This window comes from Microtus pennsylvanicus, chromosome 11 (assembly GCF_037038515.1).
Source record: "Microtus pennsylvanicus isolate mMicPen1 chromosome 11, mMicPen1.hap1, whole genome shotgun sequence".
NCBI lineage: Eukaryota > Metazoa > Chordata > Mammalia > Rodentia > Cricetidae > Microtus > Microtus pennsylvanicus.
The window spans coordinates 60,139,540-60,164,091 of NC_134589.1; the positions used below are offsets into that span (position 1 = coordinate 60,139,540).

The 24,552-nt window shown below is 49.3% G+C and overlaps 1 protein-coding gene across 3 annotated transcripts in view; it reads left to right on the forward strand.

Moving 5' to 3' along the window:
* The first annotated feature begins 2,230 nt into the window (after positions 1 to 2,230).
* LOC142860689 (multidrug and toxin extrusion protein 1) overlaps positions 2,231 to 24,552 on the forward strand; it is a 35,182-nt gene continuing 12,860 nt past the window's right edge. The window contains exons 1-12 of one of the 3 annotated variants that reach the window (XM_075992287.1): positions 2,231 to 2,791; positions 7,908 to 8,009; positions 9,529 to 9,597; positions 10,851 to 10,999; positions 11,803 to 11,845; positions 13,519 to 13,563; positions 16,566 to 16,663; positions 16,927 to 17,024; positions 17,104 to 17,217; positions 17,309 to 17,376; positions 20,547 to 20,655; positions 20,775 to 20,850. In XM_075992287.1, coding sequence (XP_075848402.1) covers positions 2,660 to 2,791; positions 7,908 to 8,009; positions 9,529 to 9,597; positions 10,851 to 10,999; positions 11,803 to 11,845; positions 13,519 to 13,563; positions 16,566 to 16,663; positions 16,927 to 17,024; positions 17,104 to 17,217; positions 17,309 to 17,376; positions 20,547 to 20,655; positions 20,775 to 20,850 — 1,103 coding nt within the window. In that variant the 5' untranslated portion in view covers positions 2,231 to 2,659. Of the gene's footprint in view, positions 2,792 to 5,180; positions 5,283 to 7,907; positions 8,010 to 9,528; positions 9,598 to 10,850; positions 11,000 to 11,802; positions 11,846 to 13,518; positions 13,564 to 16,565; positions 16,664 to 16,926; positions 17,025 to 17,103; positions 17,218 to 17,308; positions 17,377 to 20,546; positions 20,656 to 20,774; positions 20,851 to 24,552 lie in introns of those variants that run through there. The other 2 variants (XM_075992286.1, XM_075992288.1) reach the window with 2 other exon arrangements.

Below are 24,552 nucleotides of genomic sequence, written 5' to 3' on the forward strand. Positions count from 1 at the left end.
GTCTGGAGACTCACGGTCCACATTCTCATCATCATTAACCAAACACAGAAAGTTTCACGGACGCCTGCATCTGTGCCCAAGAAGACTCATGTCTCACACCAATGCTCAGTGAGCCAGAGGACACCCCCGAAAACAGAGATGTTGGGAGCTGTGAACCCCCCAGGTCCTGAATTTCTGGTAAACAACTTGTGATGCTTGCAGCTGCTCTGAGCACGAGACCCTCAGGAGTTCCTGATGGCAGGGGAGTGGTTTCTGGTGGGTTTGGCTGGGGCGTGGCTGTTAGTTAAGAATCTCTATATAAGAGGCTCTGGTACACACTAAGGGGGGCATTCCTGCTTCAAGGATTCTGGAATCAAGGATGACCCGTGTCTCTGTCTCTGTCTGTGAATCTTTGTATGTTTCAATCTCCAGCCCCTTGCCCAGTTCACGGACTGTATGGTAGCACATAGAGCGCAGATAGGCATGGTGCGCCGCACAGAGACAGCTGTAGAATTCACTGTCAGGGACTGTGCCGCAGGACATTGGTAAAATGAGTGTAGGGTGGGAATAAACTCCAAGAATATGGAAGGGGTATCTTAGTGCCCAGCCTGGGCTTCTGACTCAGAGACCCCCGTTTTCTCTGAGGAGCTGCTTCTCTGCTCCACACATGCAGTCCTGGTGGGGGAACCCCAGTTGTGGACACCATCCAACCCTTAGGCACAGAGCTTGGAGTGTAGTTCAGGTGTAAGCAGATTCAAGACCCCAATTTCCTGGACTAGGTGATTGTTCTAAAAGTAGGCAAGAAATCTAAGGAGGGCCAGTCCCCTCCTCTCTCTCATTTTGTGCTAATGGAATCAGAAGAGAAGGGAGAAGGGTCTTAGTAGTTGACCTATAGGGTAGGAGGATGAGGCTGGAGGCTGCCTTTACCTGCACAGGGACCAAGGGGAGAGCCACAGATGGTGTGAAAGGGCAGGGAAAAAACATTAATGGTCTGGTTCGTTTGTGTGCTGATCTGAATAAGAATGCCTCCCCCATAGGCTCATATATTTGAATGCCTAGTCATCAGGAAGTGGTACTCCTTGGGAAGGATGGGGGGTGTGGCCTCAGTGGAGGAAGTATGTTACTTTGATGGCTTTGAGGTTTCAAAAGCCCAAGCCAGGCCCAGAGCCCCCACCCCCTTTCTGCTGTCTGTGGATCTGGATGTAGAACTCACAGCTACCTCTCTAGCACCATGTCTGCCTGTGTGCAACATGTTCCCCACCATGATGATAATGGACCAAACCTCTGACATTCCAAGGCAGTCCCAATTAAATGCTTCCCTTTGTAAGAGTTGCCGTGGTCATGGTGTCTCTTCACAGCAATAGAACACAGACTAAGATGGTTTGTTTGTTCTTCATGGTGCTGGAACCTAGGACCTCACACATGCTAGGTAAGTATTCTACGCCCAGTCACATTGATCGTGTGTTAAAATCTTGGATTCTTCATGGTTGTAGCTCAGGGACAGGGCTTATGCTCAACATGTGTGAGGTTGGGGGTGGGTTATATCCCCAATACTGAAAACCAAACCCTGAATCTGGACGCCAAACTCCCTGGTTACCTGAGTGGTGTGGTTGGGGTATTCAATGTCTCTCGCAGGCTTTTATGTTGAAACCTTGGTCTCCACCTGGTGGCCTCATTTTGGAAGGAGCTGGAAATTAGGGTAACTGCAGAAAGGGGGTCACACAGGCATGTCCTTGAAGGGTATTCTGTCTCTTTTGCTTCCTGTCTGTCACAAGGTAAGAAACGTTGTTCCTCTACATTCTTTCTGTGCAATGCTTGGACAAGGTTGGAGCCTTCTGAGGCCATGAACCAAACAAATAGTCCCTTCCTTTGGTTGCCTTTGAGTTATTTTGTCAGAGCAGCTTGAAGCTAACAGTGAGCTAAAACATTTGTCATGCATGGTCACTTGCCACAGAAAGGCCTTTAGCACTTCACAGGAATGCTTTGACTTAGACCTAACTCTATGAGGCAATGCTTGCCTGCAGTGGGTGGTGAGGGCGATGCATCTTGAGTCTAAAGATGAGGAGAACGAGGTTCTGGGTGGCAAGTTTGTATTTTCTCCGGGTTGCCCCTTGAACCTGCCTATTCCTGCCACAGTGTCTCCTGTGTCTTCTGACTGATGACCATCCAAGAGCAGCGAGCACTTCTGTGGCTTGCTTTTCTTTCCTGGTAGATGCTATATTCTTTAAACAACTATCAAGAGGGGAAAAAATTGTAAAGTCCAAACCTCTAACAGAGTGTGTGTTGAGCTGACCGCAAACTGCACAGCAGAGACATTGGACACCCACGACTGCCTGATCCGACCTTTGACTCAGGACTCTAAGTCTTTCCAAGCCGCAAATTTCTGAACCTGCCTCTGGACAGCGATAGAGACTGGAAGGTCGCTCGCTGCCCCCGTGAGCTTCCCCGTTCACTTACAGCACTTCTGCAAACTTCTCAGTCCTGAGTTTGTTCGCCAGCCTTTGGGGACGCGAGGACCTCGGGGTTTGCAGGGGGAAGGGGTGCGTCCAAGGTCACAGAGACTGCGACTCACCCAGCCAGCTCTGGGCGGGCTTGGGGAGGCGGCAGAGGGCGGGGACTGGAATCGGCCAGACCTGTGGGTCCCCCTGCCGCGTCTGAGTCCAGGCAGCGCGAAGGCCACATGGAGCTCCCAGAGGAGCCTGCTTCTGAGCCGGGAGGTGCGGCCGCCGTGCCCGAGCGCCGTGGGCTGAGCCTGCTGCTGTCCGGCTTCCAAAAGGAACTGCGGGCGCTTCTGGTCCTGGCGGGTCCTGCGGTGAGTCAGGTGGCCTCGGCGGCAGACCGATCCCTGAGGATTGGGAGTCCCGTTACCTAAGTTGCCCCGTCTGACTTCGTGGGTTGGGAACCGGGAGAGCCGGCAGCGGGCCACAGCTGCGCCAATGTGGAGAGCCTGGTGCGCCTCCGCGTGCGCCCTGAGGCTAGAGGTTCCTGAAAGTGGGGACATTCAAACTTGGTTTCTTTGCAAACTAGCGGTGAAGCCTGGGAGGTCTGGCATCTATAGAATTAACCTTGGGGCAGAGTCATGGAGCAGGAAGGTGAACTGTCACGTTGGAATTAGGTTTTCGAAACTATTTGAAATCTAGATCCAATGTCTGGCGCAGAGGCATCTGGTGCCAGCTCCTCTCCCACCAAGCACTGTGTTCAAAACCCAAGTTCTTAACACAGTTCTCTTTGGGGTTCTCTCATCAGTGGGCTTGGCTTTACTCGTTAGGAGAGGCCTCCTTCACTGCTGTCTCTTAGAAGCAATGTGGGTTTTAAGACCACAGAACCGTATCACATGTGATCTTATTCCTGTTCTCTGCCAGTTTGGGGGTTTTCAGTCCTCAAGGGTGAGAAAACCCCTTCTCTGGCTAAAAGAATCTGCCAGTGTGTGTCTGAGTGAATATACTATTGGTCAAGAGGCAGTCATTTAAGCACCTTGGAGCTCCCGAGCACTGGCACATGTGACTTCTTGGAATGGGGACCCCATTCTTGGATGTGTTGGCTCACACAGTAGGGTGTGGGGTGTGGAGCTGCAAGTCCTCCAGAGACAGAGTAGCTCACAGCCCTCTGCAGACAAGAGCAGCTGGTGTTCAGTCTCCAGACCTGGAGTTCAGTTCCCTGATTGGAACTTCCCAGCGGCTAGCTTCGCCTCAACGTAATCTCACTGAGGGGCTGTCAGAAAGACTTCCTAAGAGCCTCGTGTGGTAGCCGTGGCCTGGAATCTTAGTACTTTTGGGAAGAATGGGGCAGAAGGGTCGATCACCCACGAATTCAAGGCCATCCTGGGCTACAGAATGAGCTCCTTCTTCAGAAATCCAAAAGGAAAAGAGAGCGGCAGTGTCCGGAGCTCCTGCCCTCTTCTGGTCACCTGATCCCCAGCACTAGGCTGACAGAAGGGAACTGGCTCCTTTTCCTGCATGGGAGCATGAATGTATACATGCATGCCATTGGTTCCTGCATGGGAGCATGAATGTATACATGCATGCCATTGGTTTCTTACCAACACAATGTGTATCCATTGAAGGGAGAGAAGGAAGGAAGGAAGGGAGGAAGGAAGGAAGGAAAACTAAAACCAACAGAAGAAAAAAAAAGGGAAATCTCAGGTTGTAAGAGCAGCCAGGTGACCTGGTGACTGCTTTGCAAGAGTGCCATCAACATTGCTTTCCCAGTCAGCTTAGTCTCTTGTGATGGTGTATGGAGCCCTTCTTGGGTCCTGCATCTCGGTGCTCAGATGCTGGGCATCCCCTGTTTCCCGAGGACTGTATTGTCTGCTGCCTTATCCTCCTAGGCTCCACTGTAAACAGATAGGGTGGCTGAGTTAACGTCCTCTGAGCATCTGACCCTCTTTATTTCTCTTTACATTTATTTATTCATTTATTGTGTGTGTTGGGGGGGATACAACTGGTAGAATCCAGAGGACAACTTACAAGAGATGATTCTCTCCTTCTGCCATGTGGTTCTCAGGCACTGAACTCAGGCTTGGGAGGAAGCGGCTGGGCCATCTCACAGGCTGGCAGGATTTTCACTTTCTCATTCACTGACTCTCCTCCAGAGCTCTTTGTAAAATGCTCACTGTAGAGCAACTGCAGTCCTTTACACACATGTGTGTGGAAAAAACAGTGTGAACTGTGCTTAAACTCCAAACTCAGCTGTGCAGTCTGGCCCTTGCATGGACATCATGCGTTTCCTTATTTTTACCTTTCGACCCAGCCTGCCTCTGTTCAGAGGCGTGGCCTCAACCTTCTTGCTTCGGGTTCACTGCCCTTCTCCTGCCTGGAAAGTTCTTCATGCTGTGTTGAGTTTAACTTGACACCTCCTGGAATTTTCTTCAACTTCTGCACCTCAGCCCAGCTTCTGGGCACTGACACGAGCTTTCTGCTTCAACAGGGGAAGTGTTAGGGCCGTGGAGACATCCCTGTTACCATGCACTGGTCCATAGGAAGCCCTGCACCAGGGTCATGGAGACACTGCTGTTACCACACACTGGTCCAGAGGAATCACTGCACCAGGGTCATGGAGACATTGCTGTTACCACACACTGGTCCAGAGGAATCACTGCACCAGGGTCATGGAGACACTGCTGTTACCACACACTGGTCCAGGGGAATCACTGCACCAGGGTCATGGAGACATTGCTGTTACCACACACTGGTCCAGAGGAATCACTGCACCAGGGTCATGGAGACATCGCTGTTACCACACATTGGTCCAGGGGAATCACTGCTCCAGGGTCATGGAGGAGATATCACTATTATTACACACTGGTATGGCTGGTTGTTATTCCAGTCCTGGTTCCGTCACGTGACTCTGGAGCCATCATCATTCAAGAGAACAAGCTCCTGGTTCCATAAGATAATTGTTCCTACATTTAGGGGTGGGAGCATTCCTGTTTCCTTTAGGGGGTAATTACTGTCAAGTGAGAGGTAACCTCTTCATGAGTGATCTCTCTGAGGGGCTCTGTTGTTCTTGGGATCCAAGAAGACTGACCGATTAGAATGTGGCAGCCTTGGGGGCTGGAGCAGGGTGTTATGGAAGCTGACAGTAAGGTGTCTTGGTTGTCCTTATCTTTGTCTTCACTCTTCAAGGGAATCAGATGGGTTAAAGAGTCAGAACTCTGTAAGTCATTAACACACCTGTCTGTAGGGCAGGCAGGAATCTAGTTCCAAATAAGAGACACAGACACAAGTGAAGGCTGTTTGTGACTTAAGGTCCCCTGTGGGGAGGTCAGTGCCTTTCAGTTCTCTACACAGAAGTGCTCAGCAGTGTATTACATCATCCGCATCTTTTCTGTCTGTGCTATGGCTTCCAAGGTTGGGCGGCAGAGGGAACTCAGACTGGGGACTCCAGAGCTGGAATTCCGAATGCACTGTGTACTTCAGGAACACTGTCGAGTCAGGCGACTCTGGGCTAAGCTTCCTTGTGTGTCCAGGGAAGAATGTCCCCAGATGATGGCTGTGCTGACATGTTGTTGCTGAGAGTGAACTTGCAGACCACTGTGGGAGGGGATGAGCCAGGCCCTTCTACAGTTCCTTCACAGTCCACTGGGCAGGCAGTTACTGGCTCTCCCTCCAAGCGCCGGGCCCCAGGCACACCCCACCCCCTTTCTCCTATCTTAAGTTGCAAGGCATGAAGGGTCTTGCTACCAGGTTTCTGTATTGTGGCATGCTGAAAAAAAAAAAGCCATATCCCTGGATGAGAAGGAAGGAAAGAAGTGCACACTCCCCCACGGAGCTGCACCCTGCTGCTACGCTGTAAACTGTGGTATGTTTGGTTCTGTCTAAGCTATGCCCACTTAAGTTCACACAACAGCCACTGAGCTATATGGGAGAACCAGTCTTTGTCCGGAAGCAGCACGCCTTCCAACAGCATAGCTTGAAAAGCTCTCAGGGATTCCCAAAGTAGGATTGTTGGCCGTATGCATGTTTGCATGGCACAGAGCTGGAGAAAATATAGAAATACTGATTCCTCAGTCCCACAGACCTCCCAAATCAATATGTTGAGGTGGGCCAGGGAATATTTATTTATTTATTTATTTATTTTCTTCGAGACAGGGTTTCCCTGTGTAACAGTCCTAGCTGTCCTGGAACTAGTTCTGTAGACCAGGCTGGCCTCAAACTCACGGAGACCCGCCTGCCTCTGCTTCCCGAGTGCTGGGATTAAAGGTGTGTGCCACCACCACCTGGAGGAACATTTTGAATATCTGCAGGTGACTTACATCTGTGGCCAAGTGCTCACTCAAAACCTTGTCACCAAGGGCTGAGAAATCAATAAACTTCTGCTCCAGAGCGCTGCTCCTGCAGGTACTGGCTACATTTAATACTAACCTGGCTAGTGAGCAAAGTTGTTGGCGTGCTGCCTGCAAAGCCGCAGCCTCCTGAGGAGACGGGGTTAACTGGCCTGGCCTCGGAAAGTGCATCCCACAAGAATTATCCAAACTTAGCTCAAATTCCTGGACTTCTGTGTCAGAGACACAGCACTGTGGAGGAAGTCGTAGCCACCGTTGGCATGTCGGGCACAAAGGCCTAGTAGTTGGAGATATATTTGCCCTCACGGTGGAGCCATCCTAGAACTAGAGAATTAGACATCCTCAATAAAACAGGCACCCTTCATGTGAAGTCTCAGATTCCTCCGCTGTCCAGCTGGGTGATCTCATTTGTGCCTTAACCCCTTTTAGTTATATTTCATTTTGATAAAACACCAAGACCAAGACAATTCACAGAAGAAAGGGTTGATGGCGGCTTACGGCTTCAGAGGGCTGAGTCCATAACGGTTAGCTTGAAGTACCAAAGCCTTCCACATTCTTCTAGGGAATGCGGTCGGTCAGGTTCTTTACAGCGGTAGCCCACTCCTTGGTACCAACTTCTGTATTAGTTACTTTTCTGAGATTGTGGTAAACACCATGGCCATAAAAACACTTGAGGAGGAAAAGGTTTATTTCCGCTTGTACTTCCACATCACAGTCCAGCAGGGCAGGAGCTCAAGCAGGAACCTGGAGGCAGAGCCTGAAGCAGAAGCCGTTGGGGAACGCTGCTTACTGCCTTGTTCTCATGGGTTGCCCAACCTGGTTTCTTATAGCATCCAGGACCACCAGCCCACGGGTGTCACTGCCCATAGTGAGTTGGGCCTCCCATATCCACCGTCAATCAAGAAAAGGCCCCACAGGCCAATCTCAATAGAGTAATTTGTTCCTCTCAAATGAGTCTATCTTGTATCAAATCGACCTAAAACTAGCCAGCACACACATCGTATGCTATAGTGAAATCGCGTGCTCGTTCCCATGGGTCAACAGTGTCCGTGTTTCTCCGGGGAACTGGACCGGCAGCACCATGTCCTCCTGTGCACTAGGGCGGTGGGTGATCATCCTGACCCCTGCTCTCCTCTCTTTCCAGTTCTTGGCCCAGTTGATGATGTTCCTAATCAGCTTCATAAGCTCCGTGTTCTGTGGTCACCTGGGCAAGCTAGAGCTGGACGCTGTCACACTGGCAATCGCGGTACGTGCAAGACTTTCCACAGAGGCTTAGAGAGCTGTCGGCTGTGGCCTCCTGCTGCTGTGGCGGACAACCACAGCCCCGTGGTTTAATCGTGCTATGGGTTTCCTTACGGTGCCGGAAGTCAGGAGTCTGAAACAGGTTTCTCTGGGCTAGACTCAGGGTGCCAGCAGGCTGAATCCTTAGAAATTATCGTGTTTAGTGTGATCTTGCAGATTGCCAGGCCTAGTGTGTTGGATGAAGCCATCTATGGAAGGCATGATCTCAGTTTATATCATCTGGTGTGGGAGTTTGAATATGGGAAAAGGGAACTTCCTTGAAGTTTGCTGAACTCAGGAGGGGTCGTCTTACCTATACACCAGCATTTCCACTACAATTGAAAGTCCTAATCCAGAAATGGAATAGGAGGGTAGGGTCTAGATCCAAACCAGTATCTGAATCCGAAATTGGGAGGAGCCCCAAATTCTCTTTGTGGTGGATACAGTCCCCAAGGATGAGGTGATGAGTCACTGGTCTCTGCTAGGGACTGGTAACTGGCCATGCAAGGGTAAGAGTGCCATCAACTTATTTAGTTAGTCACGTGTTTCTTTAAACACGGACTCTGGCTCTTTGCAGGATATATTCCTGTTCTGCTCAGCCCCCTCCTTATCTTGTCCTATCCCTTCTTGCCTGGTCTCTAGGCAAAACCTCTACCACTGAGCAACACCACAATTCCTTATTTGAAAATCTGGGGCAATATAGAAGTGTATGCAGGTAAGCCTCAAGCAGGTTTCTGCTGGCTGTGGTCTTGTGACAAGCCAGCTCTTGCAGCAGGCTGAGCTCAGTTTTTGTTCACGGAACCTGCTACAGATTCAGTTCAGCGAGGCAGCTGCATAAGACCCCTTCCATGCTACTTCCTGGTTCTAGGGAAGACAGTGAGACAGTGAAGAAGTCTCCAGCAGGCTCCAGCTTTGACTATGTGTTTGCTTCTGTGTCATTCTTGTGATTCAGGGCTTGACTTGGGGAGAAACAACCCTTGTCTGAAATGCAGACTGGAAGGGTCTCAAGTTTCTCTGGGCATTTCAGAATACTGACACTTTACCCAGGTGAACATACTTAATCTGAAACTCCAAAATCCGACCTGAGATGGTATGTGTGACTTGTCATCGATGTTGAAGTTTCAGATCTCTGAACATTTGGGGTTGTGGAGTTTTGGGTTAGAGATGCTCAACAGGCCTGGGCTAGAGATGCTCAACAGGCCCTCATCTCTAGTGGGTAGACTCACCCCAAACTGCTACTGTGTCACAGTGTGTTCCTTTAGGAGCTACTCTGAAGCTAGAGACCAAGACAGCTAAGACTTCTAAAAGGTGGCACTGTTGTTGCCGGTCTGAGATTTGGGTGTCCCTTCCTGAGCTTTTGCATGTCATTCTAGCTGACCCAAGTGGTCTGAGCAGGTTCTCTAGAAGGGGGTCGGCCACACTGTGGTCCTGGCCTACAGGGCAGAGAATGGGCCTCTGTGAAGTCATTCTCTGTTCCTTTCCAGGTTATCAACGTCACTGGCATTTCGGTGGGACATGGCTTATCTTCTGCGTGTGACACCCTCATCTCCCAGGTAAAAGGAAGTACGCACTCTCGGTGACTCCACACATCTCTCCTTTGGGGTAGATGGAGGAACTCACTACAAGAGGAAGAGACACATGCACACAGATGAGGAACTCAGAGCAGCCAGCCCCTGACACCCTTTGCCAGCCATAGGCTCGGGTTTCCACGGCTGTCTCTGAAGTGTGGCTAGGGTTCTCTCAGTCCTAATGAAAAGTGTTGCTCTGAGTGACTGCCTTTGATCAAGCAGGGGACCTGTGTAAAAGTCCCTCCTGTAACTTTAATATTGGAGTTTGGTGTGGTCCTGGGCATCTCTAATGGAATCTGCATCAGGGTTATCTGGAGGGTTTGCCAAAGCGCAGGTCGCTGCCCCCCACCCAGGGCTATGAGTGTTCAGCATCCTCCAGGGGTGTGGTATTCCAGCTTGCATAGGATGCTCTTTGACTAGGGTGGATTACATCTGGATAGATCCATCCTAAGTGGGAAATCCTAAGATGAACATCCATTGACTCTCCCTCACCTAGTGGACATCCTGATTCAGCAGCATGGAGCACAGCTTGGTCCTCCCATGATCCATAATTGAGTGGGAGTCGTGGCTCCCCCTCATGATCCATAATTCAGTGCTCCCCAGCGCCAAATGAGAGGATCACACCCCGCATCACTAACCTGGGGAAGGATCCAAAATAAAACCTCAAGGCTGGTTTCTACCATGCGTGCGTTTCTTTTGCACCAACCTGGAGTTGAAAAGTTAAGCCAGTCCATCTAAGCAGAGGGCCACTGGTACTCGGCAGTCCCCCTGGTGTATGTTCCCCTCTATAGCTGATCCGAAGTTCCCACATAGATGTTACTGGACAGAAAGCTGAGAGTCACCGGCACCCTCTGGCTTCTGTAGGTCGGCAGGAGCTGATGCCCCACGCTGTGGCCCTTGGCCCAGGTCATGCTTTGGTCTGGAGTCAGGTCCAAACATCTACATTTAGTCTAGAGTCCAAACATCTGCATTTCTAACAAGCTTCCAGGTGATGCAAACTTGACCGCAGACTAGAACCGCATGGGACCTTCGATATGTCGTTTGCAGCTCGGGTCCTAAGGAGGGTATTTTTGTGATGCTGGGCAGTGCAGCCAGCCCAGCTCTCAATCAGTCACACAGTCTTTCCCTAGAGAGATTAGCTAAGCCACCTGCTTTCTAATGAGGCGTGACTGAAGGCTTCTGAGTGATAGCCGGGTTGTGTCTTCTGTTTAACGGGTTTGTTTGCCTGTGCTCCCCAGACATTTGGGAGCCAGAACTTGAAGCATGTGGGGGTCATCCTGCAGAGAGGGACTCTCATCCTGCTCCTCTGTTGCTTCCCCTGCTGGGCACTCTTCATCAACACCGAGCACATTCTGCTGCTCTTCCGGCAGGACCCAGATGTGTCCAGGTAAGGCAAGGTTGGGGGCAGGGACTCTACCTCTGTAGAACGATTACACTCAGCCTCCAGGTGACAGAGGCCAGACAATCACTCCAAGATAAGCTTAAACTGGTCTTGGCTAGTCCTTCCCAGGCAATGATACCTTCCATTTCCGGCTTGTGAAACCTGGATACCCTCTTAATAATGACTTTCAGGGTCGAGAGTTTGTGTGGAATTGCACTCATGAATGTCTTTGCTTCGGGATGGCAGTCTGTGGCTTGTTAACACTTAGTGATTTCTGACCATTGTTGGTATTAAAATCACCTTGGTACTATGGATAATTCTCTTGGCCTCCACCCCCACCCCCCAAGTTCTTAACCAGTATAGGTGAGGCCCAAGGCATCACTAACTTTCAAATCTTCCATGTGTGAGCTGCCATGTTTAAGACCCACTGACTTAACTGATTAAGGCTTTTGAAAAGCACTTGCCACATGCCGGTGGTTCTGAACACACAGGCATTTGACAATAGCTGAAGACATGCCTGGATATCCCATTGGGTAGAGGGGCTTGGAGCCAGGAAAGCTGAGAGACAGTTGTGGTGCCCTGCAGTGTGAGGCTCAGAATCCCTGTCTGAGAGCTTTAGACTGGAAGAAGCAGGAAGCTGAACCAGGGTGCAAGTGGTGGGCTTTGTATAGTTTTCCATTTGCTCTAACAGCCGAAGTCCATTTATTTAGGAAGAACCAAGAATGCAGCAACAGTGCCCACTGTTTCGTTTTGTCTCTTCCCGGGAGAGGTGGCCCCTGTCATCATTTTCACTATTTTCTATTGTGTAGGCTCACCCAGACCTATGTCATGATCTTCATCCCAGCGCTTCCTGTGAGTTTTCAAGGGGTCAGAGACCCCATTCTTGGGTCCTTGGGTGAAAAGTGGCTGGGATGTCATGAACTCGGTCTGATGTAATTCTTACATGTGACATCGGCTCATCACAGAAGAGTGCTTCTAATTATGTCCCTTAAGGACACCAGCATTTGTCTATCAAAGAACAGAAGAAACTCCAGGATGGGGGTCATTGCTTTGACTTCTTGCTCCTGACATATCCTTGGGGCATCCAACAGAAGAGTCCAGAATGTGTCTTTAAGGGGTAAAGTCTTGTTCATCTCAGATCCTCCAAGAGCATCATTATGACCTTTAGATAGTTGTATGTTAATGTTTAATAACAAGTTGTAGATGGTCAATGAACTGGCAAAGCCAAGTTTATTCAGTTGGATAAAGGGGCTGGATGTTTGCTGGGACTGCCACATACTGGGGGCTTAAACAGCAGGAATGTATTTCCTCCCAGTTCTGAAGGCTGTAAGTCCAAGATCACTGCGTGGGCCTCAGTGGTTTCCCTGTGGCTACTATCCTTGGCTTACAGGTGTACCCTATTATTCCCATGTAACACGGTTGTCTTTTCTTACAAACACACAACTGGGGTTGGAGAGATGACTCAGCAGTTAAGAGTGCTGGCTGTTCTTTCAGAGGACCTCGATTTGATTCTGAGCACCCACAACCATCTGTAACTCCATAAAAGGGGATCTGACACCTTCATACAGACATTCATGCAAGCAAAACACCAATGTATGTGAAATAAACTGTGATAAACACACCAATCCTATTGGATTAGAGCCACACTCCAGTGCCCTTATTTTGATTTAATCACCCTCTAAATCCAGTTGTCTATGGGCGTAGGACTTCTGTGTGTGAGTTTGAAGGACTTAGTCTGCCCTAATGGTAGCTATTTGCCCTCCTAATTGGCATTGCACTTCTTAGTTCATCATAAAATATTTTCTTTTTCTTTTAACTTTATATTCTGGGGGATGAAGCCCAGTGCCTTGCATGCTAAATGAGTTCTCTATCCCCTGACCTATACCCTCAGCCCTATCCCATAAAACCACTTAAATATTACATCGTTTCATTATCCCACCAAATAAGATGAGAGCTGGGCTATACTAGGATGTCAATGTACACCCTAGGAGACCATATCTCCTCCTGCCAGACAGGGAGTGGGGGTGTACCTCTCTTGTTGCTGGGATAAAATACCCAACAGAAGCAGCTTAGAAAGGACTTGCTTGTAGCTCATAGTCCCACGGTGGTGTGACTAGCTCCTATTAGTGACCTCAGAAGCCCAAGAACGCTTAGTTATAGCTAATGCCCCTGCCCTTGCCCCAGGAAGCAGGAGTTAAGGTCTGTAGTGGGGCCAGGCAGAACCCATGACCCTATATTTCCCACACATTGTATGACTTCTCCAAAACAGCCTGTCTACTTGAGGACCACATGCTTGCACACATGAACCCATAAGAGACACTCCACATTCCACTGTTTGGCTTATGTTCATTCCCACAGAAGCTGTGTGAAGCCCCTGGACCACAGACACCACTTGCCCAGGATAAATGAGGTTTTGCAGAGTGGAGAGCAGCTAGGGTGGCTGTGGGACAAGCCTGCTATGGTACCCAAATCCCTGATGGATGCTCAGACTGGAGTACTAACCCCGTCCTCTTCTTCTCTTGTAGGCAGCCTTTCTTTATACGTTACAAGTTAAATACCTGCTCAACCAGGTAATGTGGACTACTCTCTTTCTTTTGGGGCTGGGCTGATAGAATCAGGGAGACCAGGGTGGAGGGAACTGGCCTGCTTGAGAGTCATTGCAAGATGCTCCCAGGCTTGTGCACACAGGACTTTGATGTGGAGAGATCTCTTAAGTACCATCAAGGAGTGAATGAAGCATTATTCTTGGCTTTGAAAATTTATATCCAGTTCCTGCTTGGAAATATTGCCATTGGCAATGGTAACGTTAGCATCTGTGTTCTTTGGCTCTTTACTGGTACAAGCCTGTCTGCTCTGTAGAGGGCTGAAGGTCAATGTGGCTTGGCTGTGTCTGGGGCACCCATACCTCTTCTCAGTTTGTCTGAAGGCTCCTACTTTCTGGGGCAGAGGGTATAAAAGCTTGTATTGTGTTGATAACAGAGAATAGTCAAGACTCTTCAAACATGGCTAATGGCAATGGCCAAAGGCTCTGGGAATGGTGGCCTTGACTTGGTGGGGGTGGATTTATGAGGACAGTGTGTGATATAGGGTTGTGGACTTTCTTCTAGAAAAATCCAAGTAAAGGAGGAACTGGCCACAGATACCCATCACACAGGCAGGCTTCCTCTAGCATATTTAATAGGGAGGTGTGAAGGAGGGATAGGAAGAGGCAGGGAAGTTTCCACTTTCTGGACACTTTATTAACGTTACAGGTATGCACTTGAACTAGTTGAACACAGGCGGTATAAACAGCATTTCTGATTGTCCTCCAGGTCCTCTCTTCTCTGTCTAGACTCTTGTATGAACCAGGTAGAATCCTCTGCACTAGGCAGGAGCGCTGAGTGTAGGCAGAAGACACAGCGCACAGTGGCGTAAGAGGATCTGGCTGGCTGGTCTGCTAGGGCAGCGTGCGGTATTGACTGGTGATTGGGTTGGTAGAAAACAAACTAATTTCTAGTGCAGAGATGAGCATTTTGAAAATGGTGGGCTGAAAATTGTCTAATAAGAAGAAATAATTGCCCTGAAGGAGCAGTACCCACGGTGATGGGTGGGCCCTGGAGACTGGGCTGTGGGCTCTGGGAGAGGCAGGAGTGTTTCAGTTGAAACATACTGCTTGTTTGGAGGAATATACTCCCCTGGAAGAGGGCGGAAGTTAGAAAGGGAGCAGAGGAAAGACAGGCAACATTGAGACCTGCAGCAGAGGAGCGAGAGGAACTGGGCAAGGAAGCGACTTCACTTCTTGTCACTTCAGTAGAATCTTATTTGCCAGGCTCTTTTCTCTCTGCTTACCCTGGTGTCTTTGTTAGGGTTTCTGTTGCTGTGAAGAGACACTATGGCCATGGGCAACTCTGATAAAGGAAGCATTTAGCGGGGGCTGGCTCACAGTTTCAGAGGTTTAGTCCTTTATCATCATGGTGGTGCGCGGGCAGACATGGTGCTGGAGAGGTAGCTGAGGGGTCTACAACTGGACCTGCAGGCAGGACAGTAACACATTGGCCAGGCTTGAGCACCTGAGACTTCAAAGCCCCCTCCCCTGCCCCCCCTCCCGCCTGTAGTGACACACTTCCTCCAACAAAGCCACACCCACTCCAACAGGGCCGTATCTCCTAATAGTGCTGCTCCCTATGGACTTATGGGGACCATTTTTATCAAACCACCACACCTGGGCCCCTCGAAATGCAGGCTGGCAGCTTTTCTGCACCAGAGGGGTAAATCTGACTCCCCTCCATGAAGCTCTCCAGGGGCTCACATGGAGCTCACTTGAACTGTTACTCTTTAGCCCTCGTCCTGTTATCTGGAGACCACCGGAGACAAAGCTGCAGCCCAGAGGTGTCGGGGGTCTCACCAGACAAGGGGGAAGCGCAAGGGCAAGGTTCTGTAGAAGCAGATGTGGTGTATTACAGGCCTGCCTGTGATCTCAGCGTGACCTTCAGAGCCACAGACGGGAGCTGCTTAGTGCCCTGCTCCCCATGACTCGCTCAGCCTGCTTTATTATAGAACCAGAACACCTGCCCACAGGTGGTACCTCCCACAGTGGGCTGAGCCCTCCCATATCAGCCATCAGTCAAGAAAATACTCCACAGACATGCCCATGGGCCAGTGCGATGGGCCATGCTTCAACTGAGGCTTCCTTCCAGCTTTAGTTTGTGTAAACGGAAACAAACAAACAGTTGGGCGGTGGTGGCGCACGCCTTTAATCCCAGCACTCAAGAGGCAGAGGCAGGTGGATCTCTGTGAGTTCAAGGCCAGCCTGGTCTATAAGAGCTAGTTCCAGGACAGACTCAAAAGCTACAGAGAAACCCTGTCTTGAAAAACCAAAAAACAAAACCAAACCAAAACAAAACAGAAAAACAGAATCCAGGATGACTTTGAACTCCAGATCTTCCCGTCACCATTTCCCCAATGCTGTCACACAGGTCCCAGTTCTCCCCAAGCCTGCATGTATGTCTGTGCACCACTTGTATGCCTGGTGCCTGGGGAGGCCAGAAGAGGGCATTAGATCCCCCAAAACAGGAGTTACAGATGGTTATGAGCTACTTCGTGGGCACTGGGATTTGAACCTGTGTCTTCTGGAAGAGCAGCCCATGCTTCTACATGTTGAGCCATCTCACCGGTCCCTCATCTTAACGTGAGGCAGGAAGCAGGGAGGACATTCTTCCCGCTGTTCCTGCTTCTCGGAGTCAGTCATGAAGGAATCCGCTTTCCATTTCAAAAGAAACAGTTTCACAAGCTTCTGGATTTCAGTTTTGGTGGAGAAAGCGCAGTTTATCTCCAACCTCTTGCAAATGCCACCTTCTACTCTTGCTAAGTCCTGCCATTCTGTGCACAGCAGAGAGGATCTCTGAGTTCCTTCCACTTCCTGTTGCCTTCTTAGCTTCTACCAGTTGCAGTCAGAGCTCTCTATTACAACAAAGAGGAGGACCCAGAGGGGAGGGGAGAATGGGAAGGCGAGAGGTATCCTCAGCTGACCAACTGCTCCTGTTAAGCCCAAGTCCCCTGATGTTCCACATATAAAGGTGTCTCCTTGTTCCAGGGCATTGTTCTGCCACAGATTGTGACCGGATTCGCAGCCAACCTTATCAACGCCCTGGCCAACTATCTGTTTCTCCATCAGCTGCATCTTGGGGTGATGTGAGTCGGGCTTCCTCTTGGGCAGGGGGGACTGCATTAGCCTTCTTCAGGGAAAAGAGGGCAGTTTAGCTGATGTGGGTGTGGCCTTCTTATGTGCTTTGGAAAGCGCTATCAGAGTGTAGAGGATGCTGCCCCAAGCCGGAGTAACTTCAGGGCCTGTGGTGGAAGAGGGCACAGTGAGGGGTCCATGGCTCCCCAACTCCCCCAAGTCAGAGCGGAGAGGGTGGACCACAGTGTCCACCCACAGTTGCTGGTCTTCCCAGGGGTTCAGCGATAGCCAACACCATCTCCCAATTTGCCCTGGCCATCCTCCTGTTCCTCTACATCCTCTGGAGAAAACTGCATCAAGCCACGTGGGGAGGTAAAGACTTCCTTTCGATTGCGCTGTGGCTTTTGCCGGAGAGTTAGACATGTTGAAAACCCATCTATTGTACCTGCAGGGTGGTCCTGGGAGTGCCTGCATGACTGGGCCTCCTTCCTACAGCTGGCCGTCCCTAGCATGCTCATGCTGTGCATTGAGTGGTGGGCCTACGAGATAGGCAGCTTCCTGAGCGGTGCGTACGCAGACGGGAGAACTGGTGGGAACTGGCTGGTGGGAACAGTCTGGCTGGAGTGAGGCTGATATCAGCTGCCCGTCTTTCCCAGGTATCCTTGGCATGGTGGAGCTGGGAGCCCAGTCCATCACCTATGAATTGGCTATTATTGTTTACATGGTAAGTGCGCAAGACCCTGTTGTGTGACCGTGGGGGAGGCATCCTGTTCTCTAACCCGAGAGTCACACAAGGAGCAAAAGGCATTGGTGGCATTCAGTAACACCGTAAAAGATGTTCCTGGACATAAAACATCACCCTGCAGCAGGGACGAGTGATAAGGACATGTAATCCCAATTGCTCAGAGGGGAAACAGGGGAGTCACAAGCTCAAGGCTGGACTTCACCAAGGAATAAGATAATTTCTCCAAATAAAACATAAAACCAGTGGTAAAGTGTTTGCCTAGTACTCATGAGGTCCTGAGTTCGATTCCTGTCCCCGTCTCCCACAAAGTCATCTTGGAACCTGGACAGTCCCTTTATGCCTGGTTTGATCATTTCTCTCTGTAAGATGAAGCTGGGTGAGGAGGGCAGAAATCCCCAAATATCTGCTAATTCTGTCTCTGGCCCAGTTCAGATCCAAAGGACTTGACTCTGTTCCCACACTGCCCTAGTGCAATGCCCTGGGGGTGGAGGGGTATGGAATAGGTGTCTGGTCACCAAGGTCAGCTATGTGCTGATTCCATCTCTGAGCACACTGTGCCTGCCCTGTATGTTTATGGGGGATGGGAGCCGGGGACTTGGACAGCTATGTGCACACCGTGTTCACAGAGGCGGTACTGGCTGTAGTTACGCTGCCTGGGTGTCTGCCCATCAGTAGAGGGATGGGTGGACCAAGTACGTACACGCTCACAGTGGAATGTTGCTCACCCTTCAAAGTGGAGGAGATTCTGTCATGCTAGAAAATACATTGTTAAAGGCTTTTCCGTCACTTTGTCTGTCAACCTGAAACTCTGAAGGGCTCTGATTTATGCCTGCACCGCTTCAGACGGAGAGCTAAAGCAGGGACCAGGGTGTGGCGCTGTAGTAGAGGAGGCTCATGCCCAGCATCATGCAAAAAAATGAACCTTTTTAAACAGAGAGAAAGGGCATTTATAGTTTGGAGAAAGACTCAGCCAGCTGACATTCTAACCTCCATAGTTTATATTTAAAATATACAGGGTATATACACTTCTTTGGTTTTAGTTTATGTTTTAGTTCCCCCGGGGATCCGAGCATGCTAGATCAATTCACCTACTTCTACTCCTTGGGGGCATATATTTTTATTTTTACTGCCTGTGGAAGACGTTTTTAACCTATACTTCACGTTTTTACATTTTACTCCACTTCTCATATTTTAGTAATTTTAGTTGAGTACATCTATCAAGGCTTGAAGGCCGTGAGCCCATTATCTCTAATCCAGCCTTCCACTGCCCAATGTTTAATTTATATTATTGTAATAAGATCGTCAGCACCTCGGGATACCTCCTGGAACAAATATCTTTGTGTGATTTCCGATTTTTTTCCTGCCTGAAGAAAACAAAACAAACAAAAGATAAATGTTTACACTGCAGGGTAGTGGTAGTGGAATCTTTAATCCCAGCACTAGTGGAGGCAGAGGCAGGAGGATCTCTTTGAGTTCCAGGGCAGCCAGGGCTGTTACACCAAGAAATCTTGGCTGGGAAAAAAAAAATCATAAAAAGATCAGTGCTTACAACTCTCTATATGTGCTCTTTGCACATCTTGTCCTCTGCTCTCTACAGGTACAAAAAGGCACGTCTGTATTCCTCCCAGTTAAAAGAAGGCTGCACCCCTTCTCTATTGGTGCACCAGCTGCTCTCAGCGCTGCATTTAAAGGCTCCCTGGCTGTCTGCCATCAGTTGTTCTAATGATGTGCTCAGTAACTTTCCCCTCTGGCATACAGGAGACACGTCCTGTTAATGTCCTTTAATCATTAATGTCCTTTCATGGGGAACAGGGTCTTGGCCTTTCTTTGTCTCTCTTGACTGTGACATTTCCCCTCAAAGTGTTACAGTTGTTTCATCCTAATTCCAGACTCTCCATTTGAGGAGGGAATTCTATGAGAAATCTTGTCGAGTCCTTCTCGGGACTCCGTACCAGGAGATGCACCATACGGGCATTAACTAGGGATGTGTGGTCAAACGGTTGCCGATAGCTTTCTTCACATCACATTCCTGTCTCCCATTTCTCCACTGTTCCTTATTCTGTGTGTTAGATTTTCCTTAATCCTCACCATAGTTATCCCAATACGCAAGGCAACGTTCAAACTCAAATAAGTGATTAATCTTTTTTTTGTTTTTTTTTTTTTTGTTTTTTTTCAAGACAGGGTTTCTCTGTGGCTTTGGAGCCTGTCCTGGAACTAGCTCTTGTAGACCAGGCTGGTCTCGAACTCACAGAGATCCGCCTGCCTCTGCCTCCCGAGTGCTGGGATTAAAGGCGTGCGCCACCACCGCCTGGCTTAATCTTTTTTTTTTTAAGATTTATTTATTATATATACAGCATGCCTTCTATGTATGTTTGCATGCCAGAAGAGGGCACCAGATCTCATTACAGATGGCCGTGAGCCACCATGTGGTTGCTGGGAATTGAACTCAGGACCTCTGGAAGAGCAGTCAGTGCTCTTAACCTCTGAGCCATCTCTCCAGCTCCAGTGATTAATCTTTTAAAAGTTATCATTAGTGAGTCAAGTGGTAAATGTATCGATATTAACGGGAAATCTTTATTGGATATTCACCACGTGTGAGACTCTGTTCTAAGTTGGTAGCCATGTGAGCTCTGTCAAGTCTCCATTATTAGAGTCTTTGTACAGATAGAATATAACATCAGAGGTTCAGCAATTGGCTTAGTGTCACGTGGGTACTAAGTACAAACATGTCAGGATCCAGGCAGTTTGGACTCAATAGTTACAAGGCTATCCCTTCCTGGGATTTTCTTTAGTAACTTTTCTGCTTTCTGAATGGAATCTCTCTCTCTTTCAAAACAGACACTAAAGTGGACCTTGGTCAAACCCATCCTTATACTGTTCCCCTATGTCCCAGAGGACAAATGCGATTGCGTGGGGGTCCTCCCTCCTGTGGCAGAGGCTGGAAACCCTGCAGAAAAGCCTCATCTATTGTGAGAATCCTAACTTGGAGACAGAGGTTCTTCATTAGCCCAGAGCTTCTAGCAAGGTCACAGAGATGTAAAAGTCTTCAGAGCCCATAGGGCCTTTTTAGCCCACACGGTGTGAAGCACAGGCCGAGTCTGTCTGTGGGGTCTCGATGCACAGTCTTACTGTAGTTTCTTTCCTTTTAGATTCCTGCAGGCTTCAGTGTGGCGGCCAACGTCCGGGTGGGAAATGCATTGGGTGCCGGAAACATTGAACAGGCCAAGAAGTCCTCAGCAGTTTCCTTGATAGTCACAGGTGCTTACACCCCTTAGCCCGAGGCTCCTGGTGCACGCAGGCTGTGCATGGAGCACCCTGACTCCCCACTTTCTGTGACCTCCCTGTTCACTGTGCCCTTTCTTCTGCTCTATCCCCAGAGCTTTTTGCTGTGACCTTCTGTGTCCTGATGATAGGGTGTAAGGATCTCGTGGGCTACATCTTCACTACCGACCGGTGAGTGCTGGGATTTTCTTGACATGTGGAATCTATGATAAAAAAAAAAAGATTGGGTGGATGTATCACAATGGGCGGCTCCCCAGAAAAGCTGCATCTTGGTGCGGTGTTCTGAGTCTTTTGCAAGACCAGAAACCTCGCTGATTTACTTGAGAAGAACCTGATTATGGAGATAGAAAAACCAATTTGTAATCTGAATCTCAAGCTAGTGGGGATTGGTGGTGACAGTACGCTTTCGATGGACACGATAGTTATGAATTTTTAAAAAGTCGCTTTAAATTGCTTTTAGTGTGTGTGTGTGTAAGGGAGGGGGAGGGGATGGAAGCCGGAGGACAGCTTGCAGGAGGCAATTTTCCCCTTCTACCATGTGGATTCCAAGGATTGAACTCAGGCCACCAGGCTTGCGCCATCTCAAGAACCCTCCTGTATTTTTTCCTGTTTTAAAGCTTTCACAGCACTGTTGACATTTGCAGACAGAGTTTGCATTGGTTGTTTAGTGGTAGAATTCTCGCCTGTCACGTTTGCAGGTTGGCTGGGCATCCTATCTCCCTAAGTTAAAAAAATGCTTCAAAATCTGAAAGTATTTGAGCACCATGATACTATAAGCGCATTTGTCAGTTCAGGATACTAAATGGGATAAACCAACTTAAAATAGATTAATGCAAGCCAAGCGCTGGGACAGCTAACTCTGAGAGCTTGTATCTCAGAGCTCCCAAAAGCTTTATGATGCCAACCAAGAGCTGCCCCTGGCCCAGCAAGGATCAGGTCTGAGCCACGTTACAGCTCTGCATGCCTCCAAAGTGGTAGCTCTATGGGGCACTGAATGATCTTGGCATGTAGGGGCTCAAGACTGTCGTGGGAGCAATCAGGTCCTCCTGAAGTGGAGAGTGGAGTCTTGGAGCCAGGGCAAGAACAAGTCCCCCTGCCTACGGTTGCAGTTGGAGGCCTGGAGGCTAGCCTAACTGAGCTCTTGCCAAGGAGGCCTCTGTCTCAGGTGAGTCTGTCCCAGTGAATCCTGAAGGCAGTTGTCTCTTCTTCCTCCATTGGATTCCAATGGCCCCTGTACTCAGAAGCCCAAATGCATAGGGTACTGACTGTGACTGGCTAAATATCGGTATGAAAATAGGGTCAATACAGGAGTAACTGAAGAAGAGCAGTCAAACCTGGAGAGGTGGGAAAGAACCTGAGCCCACTAGAGGTGTTGGCGTTCACAATCAGGTGTGCAGGTCTGTCTCCATAGATACTTGTTAAATAGCCCAAGCATTCCCAGAAGGAACTTCTTCTTCCTCCTCCTCCTCTTCTTTCTCTTCTTCCTCTTCCTCTTCCTCGTCCTCTTCCTCCCCTTCTTCTTCTTCTTCTTCTTCTTCTTCTTCTTCTTCTTCTTCTTCTTCTTCTTCTTCTTCTTCTTCTTCTTCTTCTTCTTCTTCTTCCTCTTCTTCTTCTTCCTCCTCCTCCTCCTCCTCTCTCTCTCTTTTTCTGGTTGGGTTTTTTTTTTTTTTGACAGGGTTTCTCTGTAGCTTTGGAGCCTATCCTAGATCTAGCTCCTGTAGATCAGGCTGGCCTCTAACTCATAGAAATCTGCCTGCATCCGCCTCCTGAGTGTTGGGATTAAAGACATGAGCCACTATCGCCCGGCTACCTAGGTACCTCAGATCTGCCAAACTGCCTGGTTTTTAGAGTTTTAGAATATATTTGTCACAGAGATTAAAGATAAAAAATCTTATCAGTGACTGTCGTAGAAATCATGACACTGAACTGATTGCTGAAGAGACAAACAAACCATTCTGCGCTCTGCAGGGTTTTTTTCTTCCTCAGGAAGGCAAGCTCAGATGTTCTTACTGTATGGAAATGTCATAGAGACACTTGATGTTTGGGATGTCTTTGTCAGTAGTCACAAATTGCAAACTGGCTTTTCCTTCGTGGATTCAGAAAGGGTGTGTTCGGAATAGATGCGGCTGCCTCAGTTTCCTCCTCGCCTGCTTCTCTTTTGTCTTTGGATGGTAGGCTGATGTTTGCTTTCACAGACTACTCACTTCAGGGCAGGGAGCAAGGCGACCATAAATAGCTCTGTTTTTCTTTCTCAAAGGATGGACATGGAATCAGATTGGGGGTTGGGCCAGGCTCAGAGGTATGAGAGACTTCTTGTGCTTCCTGCCATATGAATTCTGTAGAGGGCTGGTGTACTGTGGATTTCAGGTTGGCGTGGGCCTAGTGCCCCAGGTTGGCCTGGAGACCATGCAGCCGGGTGGCCCAACAGGAGCTGGCACTGTACTGCCCACTTGGGGGCTGTCAAGAGTAGAGAGGTAGAAGCTGGAGCGAGCCCAGCAAGCCGTCCTCTCCCCATCCAGGAATCCGGGGTGTAAAGCCTCTGCAGAAAGACTGGAACAATCCTCCAAGCTTCTGGAAGAGAGGATCTTGCTACTTGGGCCAGTATGGGGTCACCCTGGGGATTCTCTTTAAAAAGGCATCCAGCCAGGTCAGTTTCAAGAACTCGGGTTAGGCCCTGCCCCCCTGCTGGAGGAGTGGGCAGAGGAAGCCAACAAGAAGCTTCAAGAGCTAGGCAAAGGACAGACCCTGGTGCAGGCCCACAAGAAAGAGCAAAGCATGGAGAACCAAGTGAGAGAGAACCTGAAGGCCTCACGTTCCTAAGGCAGACCACCCTTACCTAGCAGCGTGGCTGGAGAAGGGTGAGGTTCTGGGACGTTCTGTGACCCTCGCCAGCAGGGTAAACAATCCAGCATTGACTATTCCCAAAGAAAGGAGTTAAAGGCTACAGAGTCTCTTTTCCTAGGGGCCCTGTATCCTTTCTTCTGTTCCCAGAACCCGGTTTCGGCACCCCAGGCTGTGGGAACCTCCACTTTACCATGCTCAGCTCTTTAGTCCCTCTCGTTGCTCTGAGCTCTTCTGCACATTCAAACTGAGGTGCCTGCCCTGCCTAGGGATGGGGCAGAGGGGAGAAGGTCTGGGTGAGGCAGGGGATAGAGCTTGGACGGTATCCGCCAGCAGGCAGGTCAGGTTCTTTATTACTGAGCAGTGATTGGAAGCACAGGGGTGGGGCCGGGAGGGTGGGAGGAGGTGGTTGGCAGGAAAACGAAGCTCAGCGATGCTCTTGATTTTGAGTTCATATCACTCATCACTTGGTTCTTAAATAAAGAAACCTGGACACAGTGAAAGCAAAAAAAATGCATTTAGGGGTTGGAGAGATGGCTCAGCAGTTAAGAGTGCTGGCTTCCAGAGGCCTTAGGTTCAGTTCCCAGCAGTCACCTAGCGGCTCACAACCATCCGGAACTCTAGTTCAGGGAATCTTAGGTCCTCTTCTGGCCTCCAAGGGCACACCCGTTACACATGTGCTACACAGACCCGTGAGTGCAGGCAATACCCATGCACAAAGAATAATAATGAGCAATTAAAACTACATTTGATTATTGTGCTTCATATATGTATATAGTATGCTTCGATCATATTCACCTCCCTCTCTCCTGTACCTTTAATCACATACAGCATAGTATTCCTACGTATACAACATTTGCTGTAGCACACTGCTTGGCCTGCTGTTTCCTCTGTGACATGCATGCACTGTGTCCCTCAATCCCAGCGTTTTCTCTCCTGTTGGATTTCATGTCATTTTGTTTGTCAGGCCTTAGGAGCAGCAGTCTGCAACAGACAGACAGACAGACAGACAGACAGACAGACAGACTCGGT